At 41.4% G+C, this 26700-nt stretch overlaps 2 protein-coding genes across 5 annotated transcripts in view; one reads left to right on the top strand and one right to left on the bottom strand.

The window, feature by feature from the left end:
• The window catches only part of SETDB2 (SET domain bifurcated histone lysine methyltransferase 2), a 47415-nt gene extending 46593 nt beyond the window's left edge, over positions 1–822 (bottom strand). The window contains exon 1 of the mRNA XM_077174670.1: positions 530–822. Coding sequence (XP_077030785.1) covers positions 530–545 — 16 coding nt within the window. The 5' untranslated portion in view covers positions 546–822. The remainder of the gene's footprint in view (positions 1–529) is intronic.
• Positions 823–2375: 1553 nt separating this feature from the next.
• The window catches only part of CAB39L (calcium binding protein 39 like), a 59732-nt gene continuing 35407 nt past the window's right edge, over positions 2376–26700 (top strand). Inside the window, exons 1-2 of one of the 4 annotated variants that reach the window (XM_054628475.2) lie at positions 2376–2518; positions 18690–18903. The gene's annotated coding sequence lies outside the window, so the exon portion shown is untranslated. Of the gene's footprint in view, positions 2519–18315; positions 18467–18689; positions 18904–19172; positions 19657–23043; positions 23108–26700 lie in introns of those variants that run through there. The other 3 variants (XM_077173704.1, XM_077173706.1, XM_077173705.1) reach the window with 3 other exon arrangements.

Below are 26700 nucleotides of genomic sequence, written 5' to 3'. Positions count from 1 at the left end.
TGAATTTGTTTCTTGACAAATGCAAGATAACCTTCACTGCAAGAATACTAAGTAAGACAGCACTCTTCAACACTGCAAGAATACTAAGTAAGACTGCACACATTGAAGATTCCAAATTTTTATCTCCATGAATCACGGAATCAAATAGGTTGGAAAAGACCTCTGAGATCATCCAGTCCAACCCATGACCGAGCTGCAGGACGCAAACTGGACCTTGGCACTGAGTGCCACATCCAGGCTTCCCTTAAACACCTGCAGGGACGGTGACTCCACCACCTCCGTGGGCAGCCCGTAATGACACAGACAGCGTAAAACATGCCTTATTTACGTTCGCTCCTTCATCTTTTCTATGCTGTAACTGAAAAAAGAAATCAACCCCAACTTGCCATTCATTCTGGATACCCCATTGAGTTGAACGGGAAAGTAGGTCAAGACAGGTGACTCCTAAAAATGTTTCTTACAAGACTAATGGCTGCCCAAAACATGCATATATATACATATGTAGCTATAATTTTTTTCAAAGGCTTACTGCTTTTCTCTTCCATCCTCCGGGGCTCTGATCGGAGAGCTGTCACCGGCGCTGTGACGGCGCCGAGCCCGGCTCAGGTCGGGGTCTCGCTGCGCTCCGCCACGGCCGCAGGGCCCGCGCCGAGGGCCGGCGGGCAGGGGCCGTGGTGCCGGTGGGGCTGGCAGGCCGGCATGGGGCGTGCCTGCGGCCAGGGCTCGGGCCCCAGGTCACTCCCGCACCCCTCGGGGCCTCGGCCAGGCCCCCGCCGGCTTCTTCTTCTGCTGCTGCTTCTTCCCTTCTCCTCCTCCTCCTCCTTCTCGCCCAACGCTGCACCCGCGCTGCCGACCGCCAGGGGACGCAACCCCGCCGGGGAGCGCGAGAAGCGGGATGTGGGCGGCCCCACATGAGGCGGGGCCGCGCGCGCGCAGCCCTTCCCTCTCTTTCCATTGGTTGTGACGGCAGGAGGGGCGGCGGCGGTGACCAATGGAGAAGCAGGGAGGGCGGGGCGGGGGCAGGGCCGCGCGGCGGCGGAGAGGCGGTGCAGGCGGGGCGGGGGCACGGCCGAGGGACTGGAGGTGCGTCCGCCATGTTGGAGGGGGCGGGCCGGGGGGCGGGCTGTGCGCGGGGCTGTGGGGGCGCCGGCGCCATCTTGGGGCCAGGAGGAGCGCGGGGCACAGGGTGGGTGTCCGGCTGCGGTCTGCTCATTAATGTATCGTAAATTAAAGCGTTTGGTACGTGGAGTTGCGTAACATCGCTGCTGGCCTCTGCTCTTCTTCCTTGCTGGCTGCGCTGCTGCCGTATGGAGCGCTAAGTTGTCGCTGCCCTTTTCTGTTCGAAATGCGAAAATAAAGTTTGATATCTCCATTTATAATTTTCAGCTTCGTTGCCTTTGCGAGTGTTGGTGTTGTGGTTATGTAAAGGTGTTTTTCACGGGGGCAAAAATATAACCCACTCTTAAAAAGCACGGAGGGTGCTTTTTTGTTGCTTCTTTTTTTGCCACCGCTTTAAAACTGTAGAGATAAACATGCTTAAATAATTGGGAAAATATTTCCCATCTTGTCGATACCTCGTGGCGGGGGGTAGAAATGTGATTATTGTGGGGACAGGAATGCTGTGTTTACATGACCTGGAGCTCTCATCTGACCCAAGATCCTCCAGAAGATTTTGATGTCCAGCATCTGCTTTGTACTTGTATAAAACCTTTTAAACGTTTACACAGACCTGCCTTCATCTGTGGCTGAAGCTCAGCCCATGAGAGCTGCCCAGGTCCCCAGACAGGAATGAGACAACTCACAGCAGCATTGCTGGGAAGAGGATGGCTCAGCACTCCTGATGTGCTGGCAAATCTCTCAATAAAATAGTAGTTTATTATGTTTTATAAAAGAGACTTCTCCCTTGTAATTGTTCATTTTAAAATTAAGCACAAGCTTTTCTTGCTCTTGGAATATTCTGCATTATGAGGTGATGCTTGCAGATTAATCTGGCTTTGCTGAATTATTAATAAATGTGCTTGTGAATGCTGAATGTTAGGGAACACTTGTGGCTTTACAATTGTATATACAGAATAAACCAAATGCAGAGGAGATGGAGCCATATGCTGGAAGAATCTGAAAGAACATGACTACCTGCCTTGGACAAATTTTGAATTTTTGAATATATTAGAAAGTACTAATAGATTTTGCTTGCTACTTGAAGCAAAAAGAATGGTAACTATATCTTTCTTTAAATTAAAGACTTAGGACAAAATTTATGAGGCACTTTTGATACATGCCTGAGTTTCCTTCCTTTTGCTTTTAGCCTGGAACTGTAAGATAGGCTTTCTGCAACACAGCATCAAATTCTGCCAGTGAACCAGTAAGCTCAGTTCTTCCCAAACTTGTTAGGTGGCAGAAGCTCACAAGCGATGCTGATCTGACATCCCAGCAACCTGCCTGCAGCTCTCCTCCAGCAGCAGTGGGAGCTTCCTGGGGCTCTGCAGTCTGCACCTGGACTGACTCCCTGTACCCAGAGGTGAGGGCAGCGCTCCCACGGGGTGACAGGAAAGGACCAACTGTCCTGGAGAATGGTGCTGTTGACTGAGTTGCTGAATTAAGCTTTCATTACATAGCTCTGGTCATATGCTGAGAGTTAAAATGAGCAATTGCATGGACAGGCAGAGTGCATGTAGCTCCTTGGAGTGGGAGGAGGTGAACCTGGTCTCAAAGGAATTAATCTAGTTTTAATCTAGAATTAATCTTCTCCAGGGATGGTTTTTTCACTGTGAATGCAGTGGGGATTTGGGTTTTTCCTCATATGACCAGATAGATTTGGGTGAGGTAGAGACACGCAAGTCAAGCTCCAGCAAACAGCAAAGCAGTCAAAGTCATAGACTTTGGAAAGCCATGGGCATTCAGAAAATATGGGTTTTGTTGGGTTTTTTTTGTATTTTTTTTTTTTTTTTTTTTTTTTTAAGTTCTGATAGAGCTTTCTGTCCTTTTCTGATAGGCTTGGCTCTTTGTTTTATTGACTCTTCTTAAAGTGTCATTATATCCATTGAATACTTCTGCCAGCTCCCGCTCTGTCACATTTTCCCTGTTATCCTTGGTGATTTAACTTGCTCACTTACAGATGAATGTCTGCACTTCATCCTTTCAAAATGCAACTCTGATATAATCTACTTTTTTATTACATTGATTAGTTTCTGTGGTTTATATGTAGCCTCTTGTTATTCACAAGTCTATCTTCAGTAAGGTAACAGAACAGAGAACAGGCAATTCACTGCAAATCATAGATCACTCCTACTTTACAAATTGATTACAAACAAAATGGTTTTAGTGAGGCAGCCTTTGGTTTATCTTAGAAATTTTGCTGCAACACATCATTATCTGTGAAGACATAGGCTAATATTCCCTGTAGGTATGTTGCTCACTAATTGGACTCAGAGTATTTACAGGTCCTCAGTATGTTTTGTTACTATGTTTTGTAATTCTTTTGCTATTGTAGATATGGTAGAAGGTTATTCAGATAATTTTTTTTCCCCCAGGTATTAAATGAAAGAAAGGGGAGATTATGGGTCTCTGAGAAGCCTGTAAATGAATTTTGTTCTACCTCTGGTGTAAGCATGTTTGCATTCTTGGCAACTAAAAGTCTAACAAATTGTCTGTTTGAGAAGTGGAGGTTCTAAAATCATAGGCTGTTATAGTCCTGAGGGAATCTTAAAGCACAGGCAGAGACTGGCTAGGAAGAGGAAAGGAAAAATTTGTGTCACTGTTTTAACAATAGACTTCTTTCATGTGGAGGACCTAGATGTCTGTTAATTACTAACTGGCTTGAGGGTTTTGGAATCTGGCCCAATATGCTGAAACTCTTAACCATACACTGGCTGGCATTTTCTCCAAGGTCTGCATTTGGAAACTGGTAGTGCAATGAATTTCATCTGTTTATGTAGCAGAGGCGTTTTCAGTTTCAGCCATATTTCTGTCTTCCAGTCTCGGTATTCATTGCCAGCAAAGATTCCAGGCAGCTGCGTGAGCACAGAGAGCAGGGACTGCTGTGGATGTTAGGGTATGTCAGACCAAGCTGAGCAGCATGTCTTGCCTTTGCTGTGCCACAGCTCCACCACACTGATCAAGACCTAAAACTCTGCCCTCTGATTTTGGGTAATGTGAGTGAGTTAACAAGATCTGGAAGCCTGTGATTACAAGTGCACTTGAAAGGGCCTGAGATTTCTGGAAACCAGGCAGTAGATGTATGTGATGAAAGGAATCCAAAATAAATGGATGCCTATAACCCTTTTTATCTTCATTTTTCCATGTGAACACAGCAATATATTTATCTGAAATAAATTTTCACTGGTACTTTCTGAAGTAAGGCTTGTGGTTGTAAAGTATTCTGACCCTTTTGATGGCTCTTTGTGGGTTTGCCTGCAGGGTAAAGTATGCACACAAACTACTTTCATTACATGAACACATAGAAGACATTAAGCAATCTGCAAGAATTAATGAATTTGTGGTGTTCCCACTCTGAAGAGATGATCTCTGGGGACCCCTACAACTTCATTTTGATTTGCCTTTTGACCTTTAAATCCAAGTGTGGAGGCAGCTGCCCTTGTGGTGCCTGCTGATAGAAGGTTGATGGGCTGGTGCTGGTCTTGCTAGCTGCTGTGGAAAGGCAAGAGAGGCAGTGCCTGCTGCAGAATTTGACTTGAACTAATAAAAGCCATCAAAAGGAGACATAGGGCAACAACCTGAAGTCATTATTGTGAGTGGTGAAACAACCACTTTCAAATAAAACTGAAACATGTAAGGTTTCAAATGTACTAAAGGGAATTTGACTAAAATCTTAGAAAACAGGGTAGATATGTGTTGTGGTGTGAAGGCTCAACAATAGAGCTCTTCATAAGAATATTCTGGACTAAACAGTCCTTAGTCATAGTTTCCTGTGAGGAAATTAATTTAGTTGAAGAAAATTCTAATTTTTTAGTTTCTTTTTTTTCCTTAATCCTGTTCAATGTGTTGCATCAGTGCTAGGTTTGCTTAACTTTGTAGGGATGTGAACCCAGCAGTAAGGTGTGAGGAACAGGAGCAGCAAGAATGGAATGGAGTATTGTCCTATTAATATTTATTTCATTTAGGTTTGTTTATAAGTGTTTTGAAGGGTCAGGGAAGGCACAGTCCCCTGAATGTTTAAAATTGGCACTGTCAAAGAAAGAAACAATCAAGATGTTCCTGGACTTCTTGGACTGCCCTGTTCCTTTGTGTCATCACTCATGGGACTGACTGGGGTTCAAAAAAAATACAAAAACCCCCAACCAAACAACAACAAAACAAAACAAAAAACAAACAAACAAAAACCCAAAACAAAACCAAAAATCAAAACCAAAACAACAAAAACCCAAAAACCAAACCAAAACAAAAAACAAACAAAAAAACCAAAAAACAAAAGAAAAACCAAACCAAACAACAAGAAAAACAAACAAAAAACTCCACCAAAACAAACAAACAAACCCCCAAAAACCAACCAAATAAAAAAACCCAAACAAAACAAAAAAAAAAAGCCAAAAAAAAAACAAACCCAAAAGAACCCACAAAAACTTATTTGGCTCAGCTATATTTATCTGAATAACTTCCCATCTCATTTGCTGTGCAGCCACTTGGTATTTGTGCTTTTCTCAGGGAACTGGAGGTGGTGCAAAATGAGTATCTGGAAATCAATGGATTGCTTTCTAATTTTATTGTTGGTGTCATTGATCTCAATTTAAAATGTTTGAGCCAACTACTTCTACAGTATGAACAAAGTGGTGGTATGAGCAGAATACTTACCATATCTAGGTTATTTTGGATGGTCTTATCACACAGCAGAGCCTGGACCTCTCTGTGTTCTCAGTTCTGCTGGATCAAAATCCCCTCCTGCCTTTTCACAGACAGTGGAGGCAAATGGGTTTCTCTCATGAGTGCTTGGCTTTAACTTTGTTGTTAACTTTTTTCCCTGCAAAATTCTTGAATGACTGGAACCACAGAAGCTGTGTTAAAAAAATGTTTGACATTCTTTCAGTAAGTGAACTGTGGGCCCAAATCTTTGTAACCCTTTCTTCTTAAGAAAAAAAAAGCCCTTTTTCTGAAGATATGCTTTAATAGGATCAAATGCTTGTCGACACATAAATTTAATGTGCATTAAAAAAACGCCCACCAAACACTGCTGTTTTTCCCAGTAAAGTGTGTGGAATTGGTTTCTGTCCAGTTTGTGGTGAACCAGTTACTTGAGAAGTTGTTTGGTAGCATAATTTGCCTTCACTTAAAGTGAAGGATCATTTTTAAGAATGAAATTATTTTGTTAACAAATTCATAGCAAGGTATTAGAACCCTTGCATTAACAGATCAAGATGTGTGGTTGCAACCTGGGTGTAGAAATCAGCAGAAAGGGATGGGTGTTTTTTTTTAAACTTTTTTTCCTGACAGATATTGTAGAAATATTTTAAAATTGCACACCCCTACTAAAATGTTTGTGATTGGATGGATTATTTTTTCCTTTTGTTCTTTTAATATTGTCCATATTAATAGAAGTAGTTCCAAAAATTTCACACAATTTACATTAGTAAGTCCTCCACACTTCTTCTCACTTCTCCAAAAGATGCACTTTTAAGGGAGTTAAGAGGGGTTTGTTTTTTCTGGCTGTTAAATTTTCATGGTGCCCAGCAGGCTGATCTGCCTCCCTCTGCAGTCAGGTCATTCCTAGAACTGATGCAAGGGAAGTGATGGCAGAAAGGGCTAGAATTCTCACTTTGACAGCAACGTGTCCTTAGAGCAACATGATAAACTGTGAAACAACATTTAAAAATTATTTTACAGCATTAGTTAAAAAACACCCTTTTTGATATCACAGTAACGTTTGTACCTTGCTTTTCCTGCTGCAGGAGACAATAATTAAGATGGAAGAAAGTATTGCTGCATAACTGAATTTTGAAATGTGGGGACAGCCATTGGATCTTTGGGTGGTCTTACTTAAAGATCCTGTGTCAATGTGGCACAAAGGCACTTGTACAAATTTATACATACAAATTTATTGCAGCAAAAATACAGTTTGTTTGCTCTTGAGTGTGGGAAGGAAGTTGTGTCTGGCTTTGTAAGTCAAGGCACTGGAGACTGCTGAATACAGAGAGATTAATGTTATGTGGGAAGGGTTCCCATCCAGCAGCTGTAGTGTCCTGAGCATTCAGCTCTTTGTTTTGCCTATTTTCATATGTCAGCAGGGAGGCACGGCTGCATCATCTTTCCCTCTTCAAGTGTACCTTTTAATTGTGTACTCTCACTTTCTGCAGTTCACTGGCAGTCAGGCAGCTCTCTTTCACTCCTGCAAATAAGCAAAACTTATTTTGGACTGCCAGTTCATGGTGGTCATTCACTCCCTGTTGCTTTTGGCTACAAGAGAAGCTGTCTGCAATATATGATTTATTTGTCATTAGAAGTAAGCACCAAATTGAACCTTATAGAGTGGGTGCAGGACTGCATGCTGGTTTTAGTCCTCTGTTAGGGCAAATATTGTGTATACCATATAGTCCCTGGAAAAATCTGTGGGGGGTGGGGTAATTTTTTTAAAACACAAATTAGTTTAAGTAAGTGAACCAAAAAAGGCTGAACCTTCTAAATAAAAGCTTATTACATAGAAATTGTGTTGACCTTTTATCCTATTTATCTGCAGACCATTAATAACTCTTGTCTTTTACATTACAATCTGTGTTTAGGTCTGTATCTGCTTGCAACATCTGTACTGCTCTGATTGCAAGCATCACACACAGCCTTGGGCAAAATATGGAAGTAAAAGCTAAAGTGCTCTAGGTTGAAGGTGGTTTGAATGAGGACAGGTTTGAATGTACTCTGAGATCAAGCTGGCTTGGTGGTCTTTAGGTTGTGTGTTGTTTAGAAAAGTTTTTCCCTTCAAGAAAGCAGCATTAATGTGAGGAGATACACTCCCCTACAATTCTTCAGTGTTCCACCCTTTTGTCAGGGAGGGGAAGATGCTAGCAGAGGATTTGCTGAGATATTCTTATGCAATTTTGGTGGCTTGGGCAGCAGTTAAGTGCTAGTTAAAAATCCATAGAGGTGTTATCCATTGTTTTTCCTCTGTTGCTGAACTCCCTGCACGCTATAAACTGTCTCCTCACCAGGGTTCCTAAAGTTCAGTACAGGTCATCAGGCCATGGGAGAAGACTGCTGCAAAAACTTGGGGGACTCAGCAAATCTCCTCTGTGCCATGTGATGTGCTGCCACATCACTGGTACACTTCTAGCCCTGCCTACAAGAGTGTCCCCCGAAGCTGGGGAGGGGCTGGGGATGTGGGGACACGTGGCTGTCTGGAATAGATACAAATACAAAAAGAGGGTTTCAGAAAAGGGAGAGTCACGTCTTGATTTAGAAATGGTTCCAAGGCAGCAGCAGTTCCAAGTAAGTTTTATAAAGATGATTACAGAAAACTCACTGGATTTTCTTTAGGATATAAGGCTAATAAGAAGTTTAAAAGTACCAGGAGCAAAAAGAACAGTGACATTTGTCTGATGGCTGTGCTAAAGTTGTCAACAGTGATGCTGAAAATACAGAACTGTTCCGTGTTTCTGTAGTGAGAACGAAGATGAATAATCACGTAACTGTGAACAAATCCATCATATTTCAGCAGTAAATAAAGACTAAAAGAACATTTTGGAAAATTTATGGAGACTGAATTTTTTTTCTTTTTATGTCTAATGTAAAACTCCAAAATTTTAAGGATTGTCATAAAGCAAAATATTCAACATGATTAATAGGAAACATATTATAAAATGTCTAGTATTTCAGATTATGGGTTTGATGTATTCTGGCTAAGAAACTCAATATTGAAAATATTACTGTCATTAAGAATATTTTAATTGATACATAATTTTTTGATATTCAGTCATTGGATGTTTGTTTGCAAAAAGAAAATCCCCAAATGAACACACAGTTGAAAGGAAATGCACAATTCCTTTCTGACAGTTCTATCTAGGCCACACAGAGTAGAAAGATGACAAATGGTGGCATAGCCTCATGTATTTGATTGAATCAAAGAGCATCTTGACTGACTCTTTCAAAAGATGGACTCAAAGCTTTGTGAAGTTAATAACCATGGGAAGAGGCTGGATATGCCTTAAAAGATGAGGAATAGTGTCTGAAAATACTTCAAGGTGTCAAAACTCATGGGCCACAGACAGTGGACAAGACACTCGCTGTAGATAAGTGGTAGCCAAGGGCTGACAGGAGTTGAAAACCCTGAATGCAGAGTGGGAGATTTCTTTTGCTGTATTAATGATCTCACTTCCATAATACAATCAGGTTTGATTTCAAGACATTTTTTAATTGAAGTCAGTACTGGTTGTAGGTGTCAGCAAACCGTATATGTACACTTCATGTAGGTGGTGATGAAGAAGTAAATTCTGAGTTTGTTGAAATGATTTAATCACACACCTATACATGAACAAAATGAAGAGCCTTCAAAAAGCACATGTTTAAAAGCACAGGAATCACAGCTTCAGGGAGGAGAAAGTAAAACAGAATATGAATTTTCAGAAAAGGAAAAAAACCCCAAACATTGAAAGTGGTAACCTTAACTGTTGCACTATGTTATTAATGGACTTCACAGATTCTCCAGCATTTGAAATTAGTGTCAAGGTACAAAATTTTTTAAAAAGCTGCTCTTGTTCAAGAAGCTGTTAAGCTTTGGGGAACCAGAGTAAATATTTGAATTTTTTAAGCTCCTTTGCTGATAGTAACAACATTCATTTATTGTTTTGAGAAGAACAAAAAAATCTATTTCAAACTTATTTTAAATCCAAATAAGGTCTTATTTTATGAGTGTAGGAATCATATAGAACTGTCTTTAGTTTTGAAAGAAAAGCCAGTCTGTGTAAACTGTCACAGTGTCATACTATTTATTACTTTTGAACTTCCATGTCGTCTGTTTTTAGGGGTTTTTTTTAAATTGAAAAACATAGAAATAGGTAATGCTATTGTTGGGTTAAATGCCAAGGTATTAAATAGCTTACATTCACATCTTTGGTTACCTGGCTGCCATGCAGCTCTCTGGATACAGGCCTTTGTGTGCTGGAATATTTCAATGGAAGTTCTTGTGCTTGTGAAAGTAATTTCATCCCATGATGACAGCTAGGGGAGACTGTCTTGCACTTGCTGTGGTCATGGAAAGTTGAACTGATACGACTCTTGCTGGGTGACCTTCTCACGGGGTGCTGCCTGCTCTCAGAAAACAAGCCATTTCTTTTCAGTGGTACTTGGGTGGAAACTCCAAAATTTGCAACAATGCCAGACATAATTTTGTGTCCTTATGAGCGCTGCAGTTCTGAAGGAAACAGTTTTGAGACTTTTCTCTCTGAATCTGCTATTGGTCCTACAGTTCTCATAAATTCAAGGTACTGCATACAAATTTATTAGAAAACATGTTCTGCAGGTGATCAGGCTCAGATAGCATCTAGCTAAAAATATTTTTTTTTGCAAAGATAATAGATAACTTCTCATGTCTGGGCTGCTACAGCTTGAGAGTATTTTTTCATTTGAGAGGCATACACCTTACTTATTTTCAGTGCTAAACATGACTTTTATAAGTGGAGAGTAGCAGTCTTTTACCCTTCAGAGGTGTAGATTTTGATGGCAGATAAAGGTATTTTGCGAATGCACACTGCCAAAACACATGCAGAGAAGAAAATTATCAATTGCTTCTGTGGGAAGGGAACAGGTATGTGAGAAAGCCTGAGAAAAAACTGTTTTCTTAAACTATTTTAAGAGGCTGTGACAAAGTTTGTGAGTATAGATCTGTGTGCTGTGTGATGTTGAAGCTGTCAGATTTCATTAGGAGATGTCTCGAGAAATGATGTTTGCCAAGATTTCCTGAGTATGTTTGACCTGTTACAACCTATATATCTGGAGCTTGCCATTTATGTCATGTGGTGAGTGCTTTTCTTCCAGGTATCCAGAGCCTGTCAGGGATCTCCACTGTTGAGACTACACAGAAATGGAGTTGAATCAAAGCACACCCAGGTGCCAGAGCTGCTCTCCCTCCAAAACAGAAATTGTCCAGAAGATGAACACACTGCTCATGTTGGTCTTTGTTCAGGACAGACTTGGCTAAAAAATGCCAGTCTGCAGCATGCCTGCTGCCATTTAAGGACTTCAAGGCATGACCCTGGTTTATTAATTAAAACAAAAGGAACTCAGCCCTTAATTGGACACTTTGTAGTTGTATGTGTCTGACATAATAATTAATTTGTAATGTCAGTTGTTGGGCAACAGGGATGGGGGGAACAGCAGATGGCTTTTTAGTAGTGTGGGAATGTGCATGGACAGGTTTTCCCCACTGGGGACTTCAAAGAATACCCTACAGGTTAGTTTGCTCAATATAGTCAACTTTTGGCCAGAATGGACTACAGAGGTCTTTAGGAAGCTCTGGAGGTTCCTTCCTGAGACCAGAAAAATATGTTACTAAAATCTGAGACAGGGGCTTCGTGACAACAGGAACTGTTCACCAACTAACAGGAAGATAACATTGAAGTGATGGTAAAATACTTACTGTGGGACAGAGAAGTGCAAGCATGCTGTGTTTCATCAGCTGGCCATGAAGGCAAAATATATTTGCAATCTGACAAGTGATGGATATACTTAATTGTTTGTCAGGAGGAATGGCTTTGGGGTACTTGTGAAGACAACCTCTCCTTGTGCAACTTGATCCTGATGAGTTCTGAAGGTTCCCTATCCTTTTCCAATATGTTAAAATAATGTTGTTGCCAGACAAAACTGGTAGTGAGATGTGGGTTCTCTTTCTCCAGGAGAGCAGTGTTGGCACCATAAATTTTCTTCTTTAGGCAAGTCAATTTAGGGCAACACTTGCTTAAGTATAACAGCCATTTTTCAAGAATTATAGTAATGATTGGGTTTCATTATTTCACACTGGGAAAAAACCCTGTAATTCTTCATCTAAAAGCAGCAGTTTAGACTTTTAGCCTAGTATTATTCTGGTTTTGTTTCAACTGTTCTGCCTTAGTGGAATTCTTAACCTGTATGAGAAGAGACTCAGAAGTTTGTTGTGTCTGTGGGCATGGTTTCTGGAGACCTGCATCACACAAACTGCAGGACTGTTTTCCCAGTCTGCAGGAAAAGAACACAAGTAAGCTGGGTACTGCCTGCTGTGTTTGTTTGGGTTCCATCACTGCAGTGTCAAAGCACCTTATGGTTTTGAATGCAGAAATTTTCCAGTGGGGAGACTAAGTGATCTTGGAAAGTGGCTTTTCCAAGATCACAGAGTGTGACATAAATAGGAGCTGACACTTCTTAGATCTGAACTCATCTTCTTCATGGGTATAACACCATGCCTCTATATGGGACTTTCTGGTAGTACTTGTTCCCTTGTCTGGGGGTGGCCACGTGAAAAATGCAATGGTTCTGCAGGTAAATCCTGGCTTTGCTGCCCTGAAGAAGGAACTAACTGGAATGCAATAAATTGATGCTGGAGCTTGTCTTGTTTGGTCCCTCATCCACAGGAAATAGCAGTCTCTGAGCTGTCTTGGCAGCTCAGTCTTGACAGTCAGAAGCAATCTTGAGCAATCTGTTGTATCTGAGCATTGAAGAAGTGATTTGAGAGTCCCCCTAGATGGGGAATAGTGCTCCTTTGGGTTCTTTAACGTGAAAGGTGTGTAACTATGCATCATGGTGATTTTGCATGATACTTCAGGAAACCTCAAAGGTGCTGATTTGCAGAAGCAGAAGAAGAGTACAGTAGTCCTTCCCATGGCATAAGTTTCTTTTTCTACTTTGCTCTTGGTGTCAGCCCCTCTTAGAGATGGGATTTAATGGAGCTTTGTCTTATCCAGAGTGACAGTTTCTATCTTCTTTAACAGTATTCTTTAACAGTATAAATTTATTCTTTAACATTTTGGGGTGCACACCTTTGGGTGTTCCCTTGGTGCCACCTCACTTTCCTCATACTAAATTGGGTGTTACGGTGAGTGCCTCACAGTAGCATTTAACTTGTGTTTTAAATTTAACTTAATTTTGTTTGTCTGCAAGTCGTCTGGAAAGCATCTGATGAAAAATGTTTTAGCCTTCTGTAGTAGTGGTCAGCAGAGGAAAAGTCTTAAATCCCAAACTGCCTTCCAGCTTGTCAGAAACAGTCACACATTGTGTTTCAAGAAATTATAGGCAACAAAAGGCAGTTGATCTGCCCAACATTTTCACAGCATATCACCATTGCTGAGATGAATATGCAATAACTTTCAGCTTTTGGCTTCAAGCACTCTTAGGAAGTTTAAAGCTCTGTTGTCTTTGACCAGCATGGAAGTTGTAGGGAACATCTGTAGAGCTTTTGGTTAGTGAGCCTGTCTTAACCTGTTCTGCCTAACATTAAGAAAAGTGCTTGGTAGTTTGTAGTTATGTGGAGATAAGTAACTAAATTCAATCATTTCAAGAAGACCAAACACTATTAATATTGTTTGACTGTTTCAGAAATGGGAGATTACAGATAAATGATTTTATACACTTAAAATTCAATTCCATAAAGAAAAATGTTTTTTAGTGTGCTGCTATAGAAACTTTGGCACACATGTGATGAGCGGTTTTAAGTCTTCAGCAAAGCTCTTTTTGTTGCACCTCTTGAAATGGTCTTTCCTCTTTCCATTTTTAATTCTGCAAATGGACCTTAAAGAAACAAACAAACAAACATGGCCACTAAGGTGATTGACTGTACAGAACTGGGATAGAAGCAGTTTGGAGAGGTGAAAACTTTAATTATTTTTAAAATACTTGCTTCACTCTTCAGGCAATCACTGATTTGGGGGGCCTAGTTTCTGTTTGCATGAATCTGCAGGTAAAAAGCCTGATGTGGTCATGAGGCTCTGTTCCTCCGCTCATTAAAGTGGGAGTGCAGGTATGGTTCTTATTTGTGTTTTATGTTGGGACACAGTAGATAAGGGGCACAATTAACATTTTATAAGTGACTTTAGGGTAGACATAAAATTTTAATATGTTATATTTTTCAGCTGTTGGGCTGTAGTAACCTTCTGTTTAGACACAATTCACTTGGGAGTGGGAATGCTCAAGGAAGGGGATTAATTTTAATTGACTTTCTCTGGTGATGAAGCTGGATGCCTTTAAAATGAGTAAACTTTTAAAAACACTGGTCTGTACATAAAGTATTAATATACAAAAATTTCTGGTAGAGAGGCCAGGTTTCTGGAGTGATTGTACATATGAATAACACATTCAGTAAAATCTCATGTGCAGTTTATAAGAGCTATTGCAGATCTTAAAAACCCCCAAAACCCCAACTAAACCAAACAACATCTTAGCAACTGTATTAGGATTAAATAAATCGGGAGGGAAAAGGCCGTATGTCCTTAAAAGCGCTAGAGGGAGCTAGGAGGAAGAAGAGGGGAACATAATCGTTGAAGACATGTCTGCATTTTTAGGAGTAGCTTATATAAAGCATCCATTTAAATCCTTCCACTCATTTCAGCTAAAATGCAGCTACAGGTCAGCCACTGCATCTTGCTGCTTTCTGTTTTCCACACTTCACTGAAGAAATATCAATTTTCTAGTCCTGAGAGAGGCCAGAAGCTTTGCTGCTTTTTACATGGCTCTAGGGAAAACCACCTGCCCCTCCGTAGACTGTACCCCTTTTTTTTTGGCCTTATTTTGTATTTGGATGAGCAGCCAAATGTTAATTTGCCTTTTGGTGCTGGTAGCTGTTTTGGGGGGACTGGTATACAGGCTCGATTCCAAGCTTGTGTCCCTCCAAGATTACACAGAGAGGAAGTGTTTGTTGGATGTCTGTATTTGGGATCTGCTGCATGAAGAAGAATTTATTTGCATTAATCTGAGGTGGCCACAGTGCTCTTGCAGGGATCTGAAGAAATTGAGTATCTGTGGACTCACAGAATAACACAGAAGTATGAAGTTACTGTAAAGCATCTTATTTTATGAGGTTTTAGAAGTGTTGTTGGGCACTTTTTATATTGCTGTGCCATAAAGCTAAATGCTTTGAGTTAAAGTGTAACAGCTTTACGATGTAGATTATATAAGTTACTTGTTTTTAGTTCCACTCCACCTCAATAAACTGCCAAACTATCAAAATGTTGATATCTTGGGATTTGTAAGAATAGCACGAAATCCTGTGGGGGATGTTCTTTAGTTTCCAGGTTTTGGAGGGTGGGGGAATCTTTTTAGTATGCTACAGCTTCTCCTCTTGATATTCAGCATTACACAACTAAACCTGTTGCTGTGGAGAGCTGAATTTTGATGGCCTGGGGCACTGAGCAATTTGGGGGGAAGGAAGGATGTTGTTGTTGTTATTATTATTAGAGGCTGCTTAGGGCTTTGGAATGCTGGAAGTAATCTCAGAGGAGGTAGACAGACTGGAAATGGATGATTAAATAAGCAGAATGAATATATATACGCCGTGTGTTTATCATCTGCTTCTGCAATTTATTGCAATTTCACTCACTGTTGAAGTTCCCTAATTCCTCTTTTCCACATTAGAAAATAAATGGTAAGGGCAGGAAAAATCAGCTGGGGTTTTCTTCCTTTGGTCTTTATTAGATGGAATGATTTTAAGTTATGAAAGCAAGGACAAACATTTCTCAAAAGTACTTTAACCATGCCTTAGCCTGAGGACTCTGCCCTCTTTAAAGGAAAGAAATATAATGAAATTTAAATATGTGGAAGCTGGAGTATTTTAGCAGGGCAGAGATTTTTTTTCCCATGTACTTCAGGACTGTGAAGATTTTTTGTCTCTTTATAATTACATCATTCTAGATTTTAGATGGCTACAAATTAAGAATTGAAGAAAATGTATTTTGGAAATATTTAATAACCTCTTGGCAACAAAAAAATCCCAACAAACAGATAAGAGCACCAAGTAATTATGACTTAATTCCTATTGAATGGTTCAGGGCCTTTTCCTGTCATCTGAGAATTAACTCTACTTAAGATGAAACAGAGTATTGGAATAGCAGAGAATCTTTTTTCCCCTGCCCCTTTAGCTACCTTGCTTTGTGCAGTTTCTTCTGCTGCAATGCAGGGGTGGAGGCAGGTGGGTTTCTTGTTCTCCAGCTCTTCAGAGAGCTCCTATTAAAGCCCTAAAAGATTTTCAGGTAGAAGATGGGAAAAGCTGAACTGTAATTGAGTGGAAATTCAATTTATTGTTCTGAGTCAGGAAAACAGGCATATTTAGTCTGAAACAAAGGATAGTTAATTTGTAGATAAATTTGTTATACTTCCAAAGAGCTGGGATACTCAAAATGGTCTGTGAATATTTTATGGAGTGCAGTGATACACAAATTATCCCCACTGGGGCTCCTTATGTGCAACTAAAACACATTTGTTGTGATATTTCAATCTTTTTTTCTGATAGTTTGATTTCAGGGTAACACCTACAACTGTTGAACTCCACGGTAAAACAAAAAGTTGGGGTTCTACCTGTTGAAGGGATGGTGGATTTACAATAGAAAAGATAAAATTTTTCTTGGGACAGGTAGAGGAAAAAAGTTTTTCTCTTAAAAACACAGAGGGGAAGCAGTGATGCACTTGGATTGTTGTGCTGCCTTAGGAAAAGCCAGTACTGTCAGCAGTAGCCCAAGGGCAGAGTGTTTATCATTTGACTTTCACTGTTTATCCAAAGGTTGAGGTATCTGATAAAAAAGAAAGGGCCAGTGTCAGAGTGGGTGCAAGGTACCACAAGGCCCAGCTCCCCTTCCCTTCCCCACCCAGCTGGTGCTGTAAAGGTGCCCAGTGCCAGTTTTTCTCCCCAAGTGCTTCATGCCACAACACATCTCTGCAGGTTGTGCCTCCTGAGCTTCGTGGGTGGCTCATCCTGTTCAGAGCTTTGCATCTGCAGTGTCCCTTGCTGAGCTCTCTGTGGAGCTGGCCTGGAGAGGAAACCTGGTCAGTGGTGGCTAATGTGAAGCCTTTAATTTGGTGCTGGAAGAATATTTCACAAGGGGTTTGGAGCAGAAATTGCCACTTGGTGTCACTTGTTGCAGTGCTTTCTGGTGCAGCGGGAACTGCACTAATTAATGCCTGTTCCCAGTGCTGTTCAGGGCAGCCCAAAACCACAGGAATGCAGTATCTTGATGATCTGTTAGGTAAAGTGTGAGCAGAGGTGGTGACGTGCTTTACTGATAAGTTGAGAGTACAAATCTGCTGATCTAAGGTTGGCTTGGTGCCTCCTGTGCAAAGGCAGGAGCAAAGGCAGGAGGTTAAGGGAGCAGGGGTGGCTTCTGCCTCCCTGAGCCCAGGAGGGACAGGCGGGTGGCTCTTCAAAGTGAGGGTTTGGGATACTCCTGTGTGCTTCACTTCAGAGCTGGCATTGCAAGCAAAGGCTGGTAGCCCTTTAAAAGGTGTCTGTTTCATCTGTATTCCTCAGAATTTAGGTTTCTCATGCACTTTTGGCTGCCTGTAATGTGGAGCTGTGAATAGCTACTGCAGGTAAGCCTTAAATCAAGATCTGATGCAACTGTAGCACCGCTAACTCTGAGATCAGCTCCCCAAGCAAATGTAGCATACCAAATGATTTTTAATAATGCAGGACTTTGGCTAGGCTATGCCCTGAGGAAGAAGTGATGGGAGGTAAAGTTTTCCCCCCAAGCTGGAGAGCTTGGCAGAAAGATATGCTGGGCACACATCCCAGCTGGGACTCGGCCAAGATCCAGATGAAGATACATTTTAAATCCCACCTTGAAGTGCCTATAGTAAAGCATCCTTCTTTCCCTGCTCTTAACAGCTGGGGCAGAGGGGACAGCACTTGCCATTCCCTTTGGGAATGTGCGGTGCTTGCCAAACAATAGTTGCCGAGAGAGAAAAATGAAGCACTAAAAATTCCTTTAATTACGTTTTGCTGTATTGGTACGCTTGATAATAGCTGGTAGTACTTGTTTCAGAGTACTTTATGACTTTTTCCCCATCACATTAGCCTTTGAAAAAATACTTTGGGCTAATGTTTTTCTTCATCAGGATCTAAATTTTGCTCAGAGTATACTGCAGATGGGTGGGTTTTTTGTATATTAAGTATTATTGTGGAAAGGTATTTGGATCTTTGTGTAATAATATATAGTCAGGCAGGAAGCAGCTTATCTGCAGCTTTTCTGGACAGGACTTTGCCGAAAGATGTGGTGCGTGAGCATGTTGATTTTTTTTTATTATCTTGTAACAACAACCCGCTGTTGGGCTCCCTTATTTGCATTCCTAGCAGGACGGCAAGGTGAATAATTTAATTCCAGCAGCCTACGCCACGTGATGGTGCGAGGAGCCGTCTGCGATGCCTCCCCCTGCACCGACAGACTTTGGGGAGGAATGGAAACTTACAGAAGTGATGCGAAATTGTCGCATGTCCTCCCTTAACCCTGGGGAAATCTCTCGGCGGAGTGATCGCTTCATCCTTTGCTTTTCCACGCGTTCCTCTGACGTGGAGTTTGGGGTGTGTGTGTGTGTGTATGTGTGAGCCTGTGAGCAAGACGAGCGAGGGAGTGGGAAGCGGGGAGGGCAGTGGGGGGAAAACGCACACCCAGGCACAGAGCTCGTCGGAGCAGGAACAGCGAGGAGCCGAGAGTGCAGCCGCAGGCAGCGGGGAGTGGAAATTTACAGCTGCTTGTGAGCGCCTGTGCATGTCCAAGTGATCCTTTCTGCTCACGCTTTTCCAGAGGCTGAGGGCCGCCCGGCGGGAGAGGAGCGGGAGGCCGAACCGCGGGATCCCCGGGCTCTGCCACTTGTGGGCGACCGGCGCGGGGAATAAAGCGGAATTAATGGGAGATCGCTGAGGGCGGCTGCCGGCGGCGCGGGCTGCGGGAGGCGGCAGAGCTGTCTTCAGCACCCGGCCATGGGGCTGCGCTAGGAGCCCCCAGCTTCCCACCCACGGTAAGTGCCAGACGAGGTGATGTCCTCCGAGCCACGGAAAGTTGAGGGGTTTGATGAAACTTTCCTTTTTTCCAGCTAGCACCAGCCTTTTGGTAACAAACCGCTTGCCTGCTTATTCTCGAGAGTTAGGCTGGTAGCTTTTAATAGCTTTGTAAACTGTGTTACCAGGAGTGGCTCTTTAACGCAGGCAACCCTAAACAATGCTCCTCCTGTTACATAAGGCGCTGGCTCTGCGACCAAGCACTCCGTGTCCATGGAATATCTCTGGAAATGGCTTTATTTACAGTGTGGTTTCCAAAAATAAAATATCTGCAATATATCATTTCTCCTGCTCCTCTCCGCGGGCTGCCTGCAGCTGCGGGCTGGCTCCTGGGATGCAGAGGAATGAGAGCGTGGCCACTTGCATAAGGCAGGGGAAGGAAGGAGAAGGAGGGAAGATGAGTGCCCGTGTGAGCTGCCACAAGGAACAGCCCATGCAAATGTCCCAGCTCCTCATTTGCAGCCGATAGGTCCTGTCCACTGGAAATGCTGATTCTGTGCCATGGGCGATGCTTGAAATCTTTATCAGGCAGAACTTTAATGGAGCTTAAGGGAAGTTGGGGTCTTTCTTAAAAGCAAAGGCTCTTTCTTGGGAAATATTATGAATGAAGTGAAATTACTACTATAGAAAATTATTTTAATCCATTACGAAGCTATTGGAAGTAACACAGCGGACTTGCTACAAACTTGATCAAGTGAATGCTGTGTAGAGAGGTAAGTTTAGTAATATTGGACCAAATACAAAAATAGTATCCACCTTCCTCACTAATGAATTTAGAGGAAGTCCTATTCCCTCTTGGCTGCTGCCTGTGTTATTTAAATTATGTTACCAGTTTCCATTATTTCTACAGATACTATTCCTACTAGAAATGGATATTTAATTTGGTTTTCCTTTTACTTAAGTAAATGAAAAGCTGTTAAGGGCTCTTCTGTTAGAATTGTGTGTACTTCAGAGACATTTGTTAAGAGAGCTCTTTCTGCATGACTGAGTTTGTGGGAGTTTTGCTATGGACTACAGTTAGGCATGGAATTGAATTCTTAATCTTTTAAAGGTTTTAAAGATCTCTGTGGTAGCAAATGCAAATTGGGATTCCAAATATTCTTGACTTATCAATCCTGCAAATTTGGTGGCTGTAAAACCTCTGTATATTTCTAAAACCTATTGTATATTTCTAGTTTTATTGAATGTGAAGTAATAACCTACCACTTCTAGCTAGTTCATTAGCATGATTGGGAGAGTCTACGTGATCCTGTGATACACATAAATGATGGTGGTGTGAGTGTGGTGCCACACAATGCCATTTCTGCATGGGTGAGAATCTGAATGTTACCTGGCATTGGGGTGTGAAAATGCTGTTTTGTAATAAAATACTAATACTAATACTAATAATATGAAAACACAGGACTTCCAATAGAAGAACACAAGCCAGCAAAATGTCCTTTCAATTCTGTTCTCTGTACCCTACTCATGATAAATTTAGATTAGGTATTAAAAAGGAATTTTTTATGGTGAGCATGGTGAGACTGGTACAGGATGCTGAGAGAAGTTGTGAATGCCCCATCCCTGGAAATGTTCAAGACCAGGCTGGATGAGGCTCTCTGCAGCCTGGTCTAGTCGAAGGTGTCCTTACCCATGGCAGGGGGCTTGGAACCAGATGATCTTTATGGTTCCTTCCACACAGACTATTCTGTGATTAGTATTTTGTTTGTATTGCCACACATTTATACCCCCTTTATGATCATCACTGCCTCATTCTGAGTATGGTTGGTGAACATCTGAGCTGTAGCATCTGCTCCAGCAGCCCTACCCTCTTCCCATGCCCTTCTTTCCCTCTTGTGCTGGTACAGCCCTAGACTCTATCTGGGCAGAACTGGACTGGAAACCTGTGTGACCTTTTTTTCCCCAGCAGGCTATTTCTTGTTAACCTGGGTCACTTCCCTGACCTGGCTCTCCATGTGGCCCTGCAACAGCTGAATGGCTCCCACAGAGGCTGTAGGGATGTGAATACATGTGGAGCAGGGTGTCACCATCACAGAACAAAGCATCTATCAGAATAGAGTGCCTCAGTGACCAGATTGCTTTTTGGTGTTTCGTTTTATCCCCTGTGTTTGCTGAAAGACTGTACATATAGGTTTTTTTTTTTCTTGTTTTTTACTAAAGTGGCATTCAAGCACTCAGATAAAAAGAGTTAGTAATTTTTTTGAGTGCTTCCATAGAGCTACACCATAGCGCTTGAGTGGAGCATCACCGTGAGTGCCGTCAGTTTCATAACACAATTGAACAATGGTGTGATATTATTACTCTCTTTCTGTAGAGGTGATCAGATTAAGGGCAGAGCTGCCTACTTCTTTTCCATGTCTGATCTTCAGGATGCTTACCATCTGCTAAAAAAGTGACATGTGTGGTGATGGTAGGCATTACTGTGATGTTTTGTGTGTTCAGGTGAAGTTTCAGCTAATATCCATCTTCATTTCAGGTAATGCAACAAGTAGGCAACATCAAAGCTTATGATGAGTAAATTCTTGAGTTTTTGGAAAAATCAAGTTGCCAAGCAGAGATGGATGGCATTCATTCACCCAAACCACAAAACTATCCCATCTTCTGTTAATCTTTTGTCTCATTTGCAGTGCACCTTCCAAAATCTGCAACTCATAAGGAGAATTTGCAGAGTAGTTGCTTGTTCCATAGCCTAGATTCCTTCTGCATATCAAGTAAAACGTGGGTTGTGTGAGGAGACTGCACTGGGGAGGGTGAAAGGACAAACTGGGCTTCTCTGGGTGCTCACCACACATGGGGGCTTCCATCTCCTGGTTTGGGGGCATTGCTCTGTCATTGCAACAGCTTTCCCAAATGTGGCAGGACAGAGAAATGAGGACCTCTTCCATTATGTGGAGACTGAATTAGACAAAATGATGAAGAAAGTGTTCTAACTTGGGACCAGGACCTATGTGGGTCATAGGCACACTGCAGTGACTGGGAAATGAAGGATTTTTTTTCCATTCCAGAAACTCTCACACGATATGAGTTATTGAAGTGTTTTGATTCTGATCAATAACTTGATGAAGGTTGGGAGCTAAGACAAGACAAATGTCTGATACTCCATGGGAAGGAAAATTTTTTTCTTATTTTTATTTTTGGAGACCAAATGTTTTGTCCAGAGGAGCATCTGCAAAGAGTGCATGGATGGGCTCATGTGCTCTCTTCCATTCTTGCTTTTGTGGGCAGGAAGAAGCCTTTGTTACTGAGCTGCTTCACTGAGTCACTTCATAGTGGGATGGGCTGCTGAGCAGAGTTGCTGTGTGCATTTTTCTTTCATTGTGCTTACAAGTTCAGTTGCACTATGATATTTTGAGGAAGTATTTGACTTAAAAGCAGAGAAATTGTGGAGAGTGCCTACAATCAGACCTAGATCTCTTTCTGTACTTTATAGCTGTGCTGAATTTTTTTTGGTACATTCTCTTTATGAGTAGATAAACTGGCAGAAGAGATATTTTGAAGCCTGATAAAGTGTCAGCTTTGTTGTCACATGGTCTAGGTTGCATTCCTGACACAGACACTGATTTTTTTTGTATGTGGCCTTGGGTAAGTCTTGTCATCTCTCTGTGTTTCAGCTTCTCCCTTTGCAGAGGAGACAGAATAAAAGTAGGTAGATAGGTTTTTTGAAATTGTGTTTTCCATCTTTGTTGAATGTGTGTAGAGTTGGAGACCTCTGAGAGACTGTATGCCCTGAATATGAAGGGATGTTAAATCTTACAAGCTACTGAATACCCTAAAAGTCATGTCTTGTAAACCACATCCAGCTCTGGATTCAATTCACTGCTTTGGTCTGTGTGGTTTTTTTTGTTTCCTGACTTGAACAGAAACAGGCTGACATTTAGAAAGTGGTTCATTATTGTTTCCTTTTGGTGTTTCTATGGCTTATCTAACATAAAATCAGTGCCATTTTTTTCTCCCAATCATAGATGGAATGGTATTCCACGAAGTATTTTTGTAAAAGTAGAGTTTCTAAAATGTGCTGGACACTCCAGCTCTGGTGTCTGAAATGTCATGTTCACACTGATGGGAACAGCAGGCTTAGGAAACTTCATTTCCTCCTACAGCACTGCCAAGGCATTTTCCTCATGACTGGGAGAGACAATCTCTGAGACCAGGAGAGTTGGTCTGGTAAGATACAGCTGTTTCTTTCCTTGGTCTCATAAGCTCCTCTCCAGAGCACCATTGAAATAACATCATCAAAACTAAATGTTTCACAAATTGGCTGGTTCTCCATTATGAATTCAGGAGTGTCCACAATCCATTTTTGATGTTATGAAAACATATGTTGAATAACCATTAGATGGAAAAGTTTTCCTAGAAAGTGGGAAAGAAAGGGGTTCATTCAGTCCTGTCCCTTGCTGCCAGACAGCACTGTCAAAAATTTATGAACAGATGCTCTGTAGTGTGCCTGGTAGATTAGGTCATTTCAAAACCTCAAAGCTCCAATGGGTGGAAACCTTTACATTTCCAGCTGAAGTTTATACATCAGCAGTTTTTAGCCATTTGCTTCTGCATAAATAAAGTGTTATTGTTATTTAAGCTGAAATAACTTTTTCTGCTTTCCTGTATTTTTATTCTAAACTTACGAAGGTGAGCACTTTTAGCCTCCAAGACATGCTGGTCTTCCCATTTTTCTGCCCATCCAGTGTGCTTCTCTCCCCCCACTCTAACCTCTGTTGATTCTACTTGACTCTGGGTGTACAGTGTTCTGTATGAAGGTCTATCAACACTGTGTACAAAGGCATAGATACCCCTGCATTTCTACTGACCATTATTTTTGTGATTCATCATAAATTTGCATCTGTCTTTCTCACATCTGTAAAGTACTTGTGTGTTTGCATATGTCACCAGTTGCTTGTTTTCATCATTTCTCATGGCAAGTCCTTAGCTTGAAGTAGATATTCTTAGAATGGTTTGGGTTGGAAGGAATCTTTAAAGGTCATCTAGTCCAATTCCCTCTATCATGGATGTCTTCAACTAGATCAGGTTGCTCAGAGTCCTGTCCAATCTGATCTTGAATGTTTCTGGGGATCTGGAGCATCTACAAACTGTGTCTCATCTACCATTCGGCATTATCCGATACCTTCTACTCTTAACTTTTATCCCATTTTTATTACCTTTGTTCTTGACTCCATCCAGTTTCCCAGGTAATGATATTCCAGTCCTGTAATGTGTTGATAATATCTTTCTATTTTCAGTCACCACAATTTTTGGATAGGCTCTTAATTCCTGTGCCTCTCTAAATATGATCCCATCCACAGATTGCTCTTGCCTTCTCAGTCAGATGACACAATAATTTTCTTCTTAAATTAATTTTTTGGTACTATATTCAAATCTGTGCATTTCCACATTAGATACATGGATTCTACTCTGTTTTCTGTTTAAAATATATTTATAAGGAATTGTAGTATGAGCTACCTTTGGTGAGCCTGTGTTGCATCTTTTTCAGTTGTCATTCATCTTAGTTTTTCTGTTATTTTTAGACTGGTTTCTTGAGAGAATGAGGCTTATGTGGTCACATTGTCCATTTCTCATCCCAATTCTCTTCTCATGGTACCTTTTGAACTTGCTGTGAAATTTCAAGCAAACTTGACAGAGGACTAGATAGATGCCTGGAAAAAAAAACAAGTTCCAAAAAACATACTGAAAATAAGTGATGTAAATAATAGGACCTCTAAACCAAATTAGTGCCTCTACTGAACAGAAGACCTTCCAAGAAAAAGCTTAGAGAGCGGAGAGCTGGTACAAAGAGGAGGACAGGACAGAAATGCCCAGCTGTGATAAAAGCTTCTTTAATAAGAGCTTGTGCTTTCTTTGATTCTGGAAACTCCAGTCATGGGGAGCAAAGCTGGAGGACAGGAGTCCTCCTTTTGCCACTTGCCTTATTGGATGACCAGCCATAAGACTAAGGAATACAACTCCTAAATCTCAGCAGAGTGACTTTACCCCCATGTGCTTCTGCCTGTAGTTGTGAACAGCATGTGTCCCCCTAGAAGATTCCTGCATGGGCAACTAAAATGTTCTGCAGCTGCCAGTATGTATTTTCTGAAGTGATGGATCATCTTTTGCCAGGTTAAAAACTGTATCCTGAGAAGGGATAAATCCAAAAGTGTTATTTCATGCACATCTGTGGCTCTTCCCACGTTGCTTTGTATCTAAAACTTTGTATCTAATGAAGTAATGCAGAGACTTGGCTCTGTTCAACAGAGCAATGAATTAAACAGTTTCTTGAGTCCCTTCCTGCCCTATTATTGGTGGTTTTGCTGTTGTGATTAAGATGCTGGTAGGGTATGTAGGGGGAAAAAAAGGTGCTTTATCACTGAGCAGTGCTCTGGTTACTTGCTGGAACCAGATACTGGAACTATGCAGTGGAAAAGTGCTGGTTCTATGGCAAAATTAGTGGTTATTTGAAATACAGACACATTACTCTAGATAGGCATGTAAGTTACTTTTTGAGAGGAAATAATAGTTTATTGTCAGCTTTTCAGTTAGAAATGTGAACTTCATTTTTAAAAAATCTCAGAACCTTCAGCTCATGAGTACTTAATTTAAAAAATCAATTTATCTCCCCCTTTTCTTTTCTTTGTGTGAGGACTTCTGAGAGGAAAAGATGAAGGGATGACTTTAGCAATCTGAATATACCTACCCCACCCTGGATGAAAAGAATTCTTTTCTGAAATGCAACTTCCCTGTTAAGCTCCTGATTTCAGACTCTGTGTCTCTTGCATCATCACATCCTCATGCCATGCCTTCAGGATAATAAAAACATGCAGAATCAGGTCCTTCTCAAAGTGTATTGTGAATTATTAATCTTCTATTTGCACCACCTTTGGGATTACGGAGTGCTTGGCGCTTGCTAGCAGCATCTAAACAATTTTATTGTGTAATATTGTCATCACAGTCTTTGTCAGTGCTTGTGTGTGCCCCAAAGGGTGACTTGTTAGTGCACCCAGGCTTCAACCTTGCACCTTGTCAGGCTGAGGTGGGATTTTGCTCTGGTGACTGCTGCTGCTGCCAAAACTTGCACCTCTGAGCTGCATGGGAGCAGGATTCTGCAGCTGGGAGCTCAGCTGAGGAGTGAAGGTCATGTAGCCAAAGCTGGAGAAATAAAAATGAGTTTGAGCAGGACTGTGAGGAGCTTGAGAATGGGAACTCGAAAGTGGTGAGGTTTCAGGCACTGAATGTGAAAATATTCCTGTAAAACTGACCTAGCAACAAATGAGAAGCTAAATACAAACTCACCTATTTTGGACACTGTAAAAGAACTTTTGGTGTAAAAAAGACATTCAAAAATATTTCCTGTGTGTCATAGAAACTCTTCTTGTAAAGATACTCTGCAGAAGTGTTTTGAAATTATTTTAATAAGATATTAGGACAAAGTCTGTATAGATTTTGCTTTTAAAGATTGAATTCATTTTGTACTTGGCTGTTTTATATGGTTACTATATATAGTTGCAATAGAATGTATGCCTAATCTGGGTATTAATTCCATAGGTTATTTGGGGATTAGTAACACATGGATGTATGGCTCAAATGGGATCATATTTCCTGATGGACTCTGTAGTGTGCCCATAGTAACAACGAAGCATGAGAGGAGCTGGTTCTTTGGGACCACTGGGTTTTCTTTACACTGTGTGTATTGCACTTCTTTAGTTCTCTCATTTGAAACCTCTCATATCAAGCTTTTTTTTAAACAGCAAATGTTGGAGAATAATGGGATT

Source organism: Agelaius phoeniceus, chromosome 2 (assembly GCF_051311805.1).
Source record: "Agelaius phoeniceus isolate bAgePho1 chromosome 2, bAgePho1.hap1, whole genome shotgun sequence".
In the NCBI taxonomy this organism is placed as follows: Eukaryota; Metazoa; Chordata; class Aves; order Passeriformes; family Icteridae; genus Agelaius; species Agelaius phoeniceus.
The sequence above is the reverse complement of the archived record's forward strand: the minus strand, read 5'-3'. Positions and strand labels throughout refer to the sequence as shown.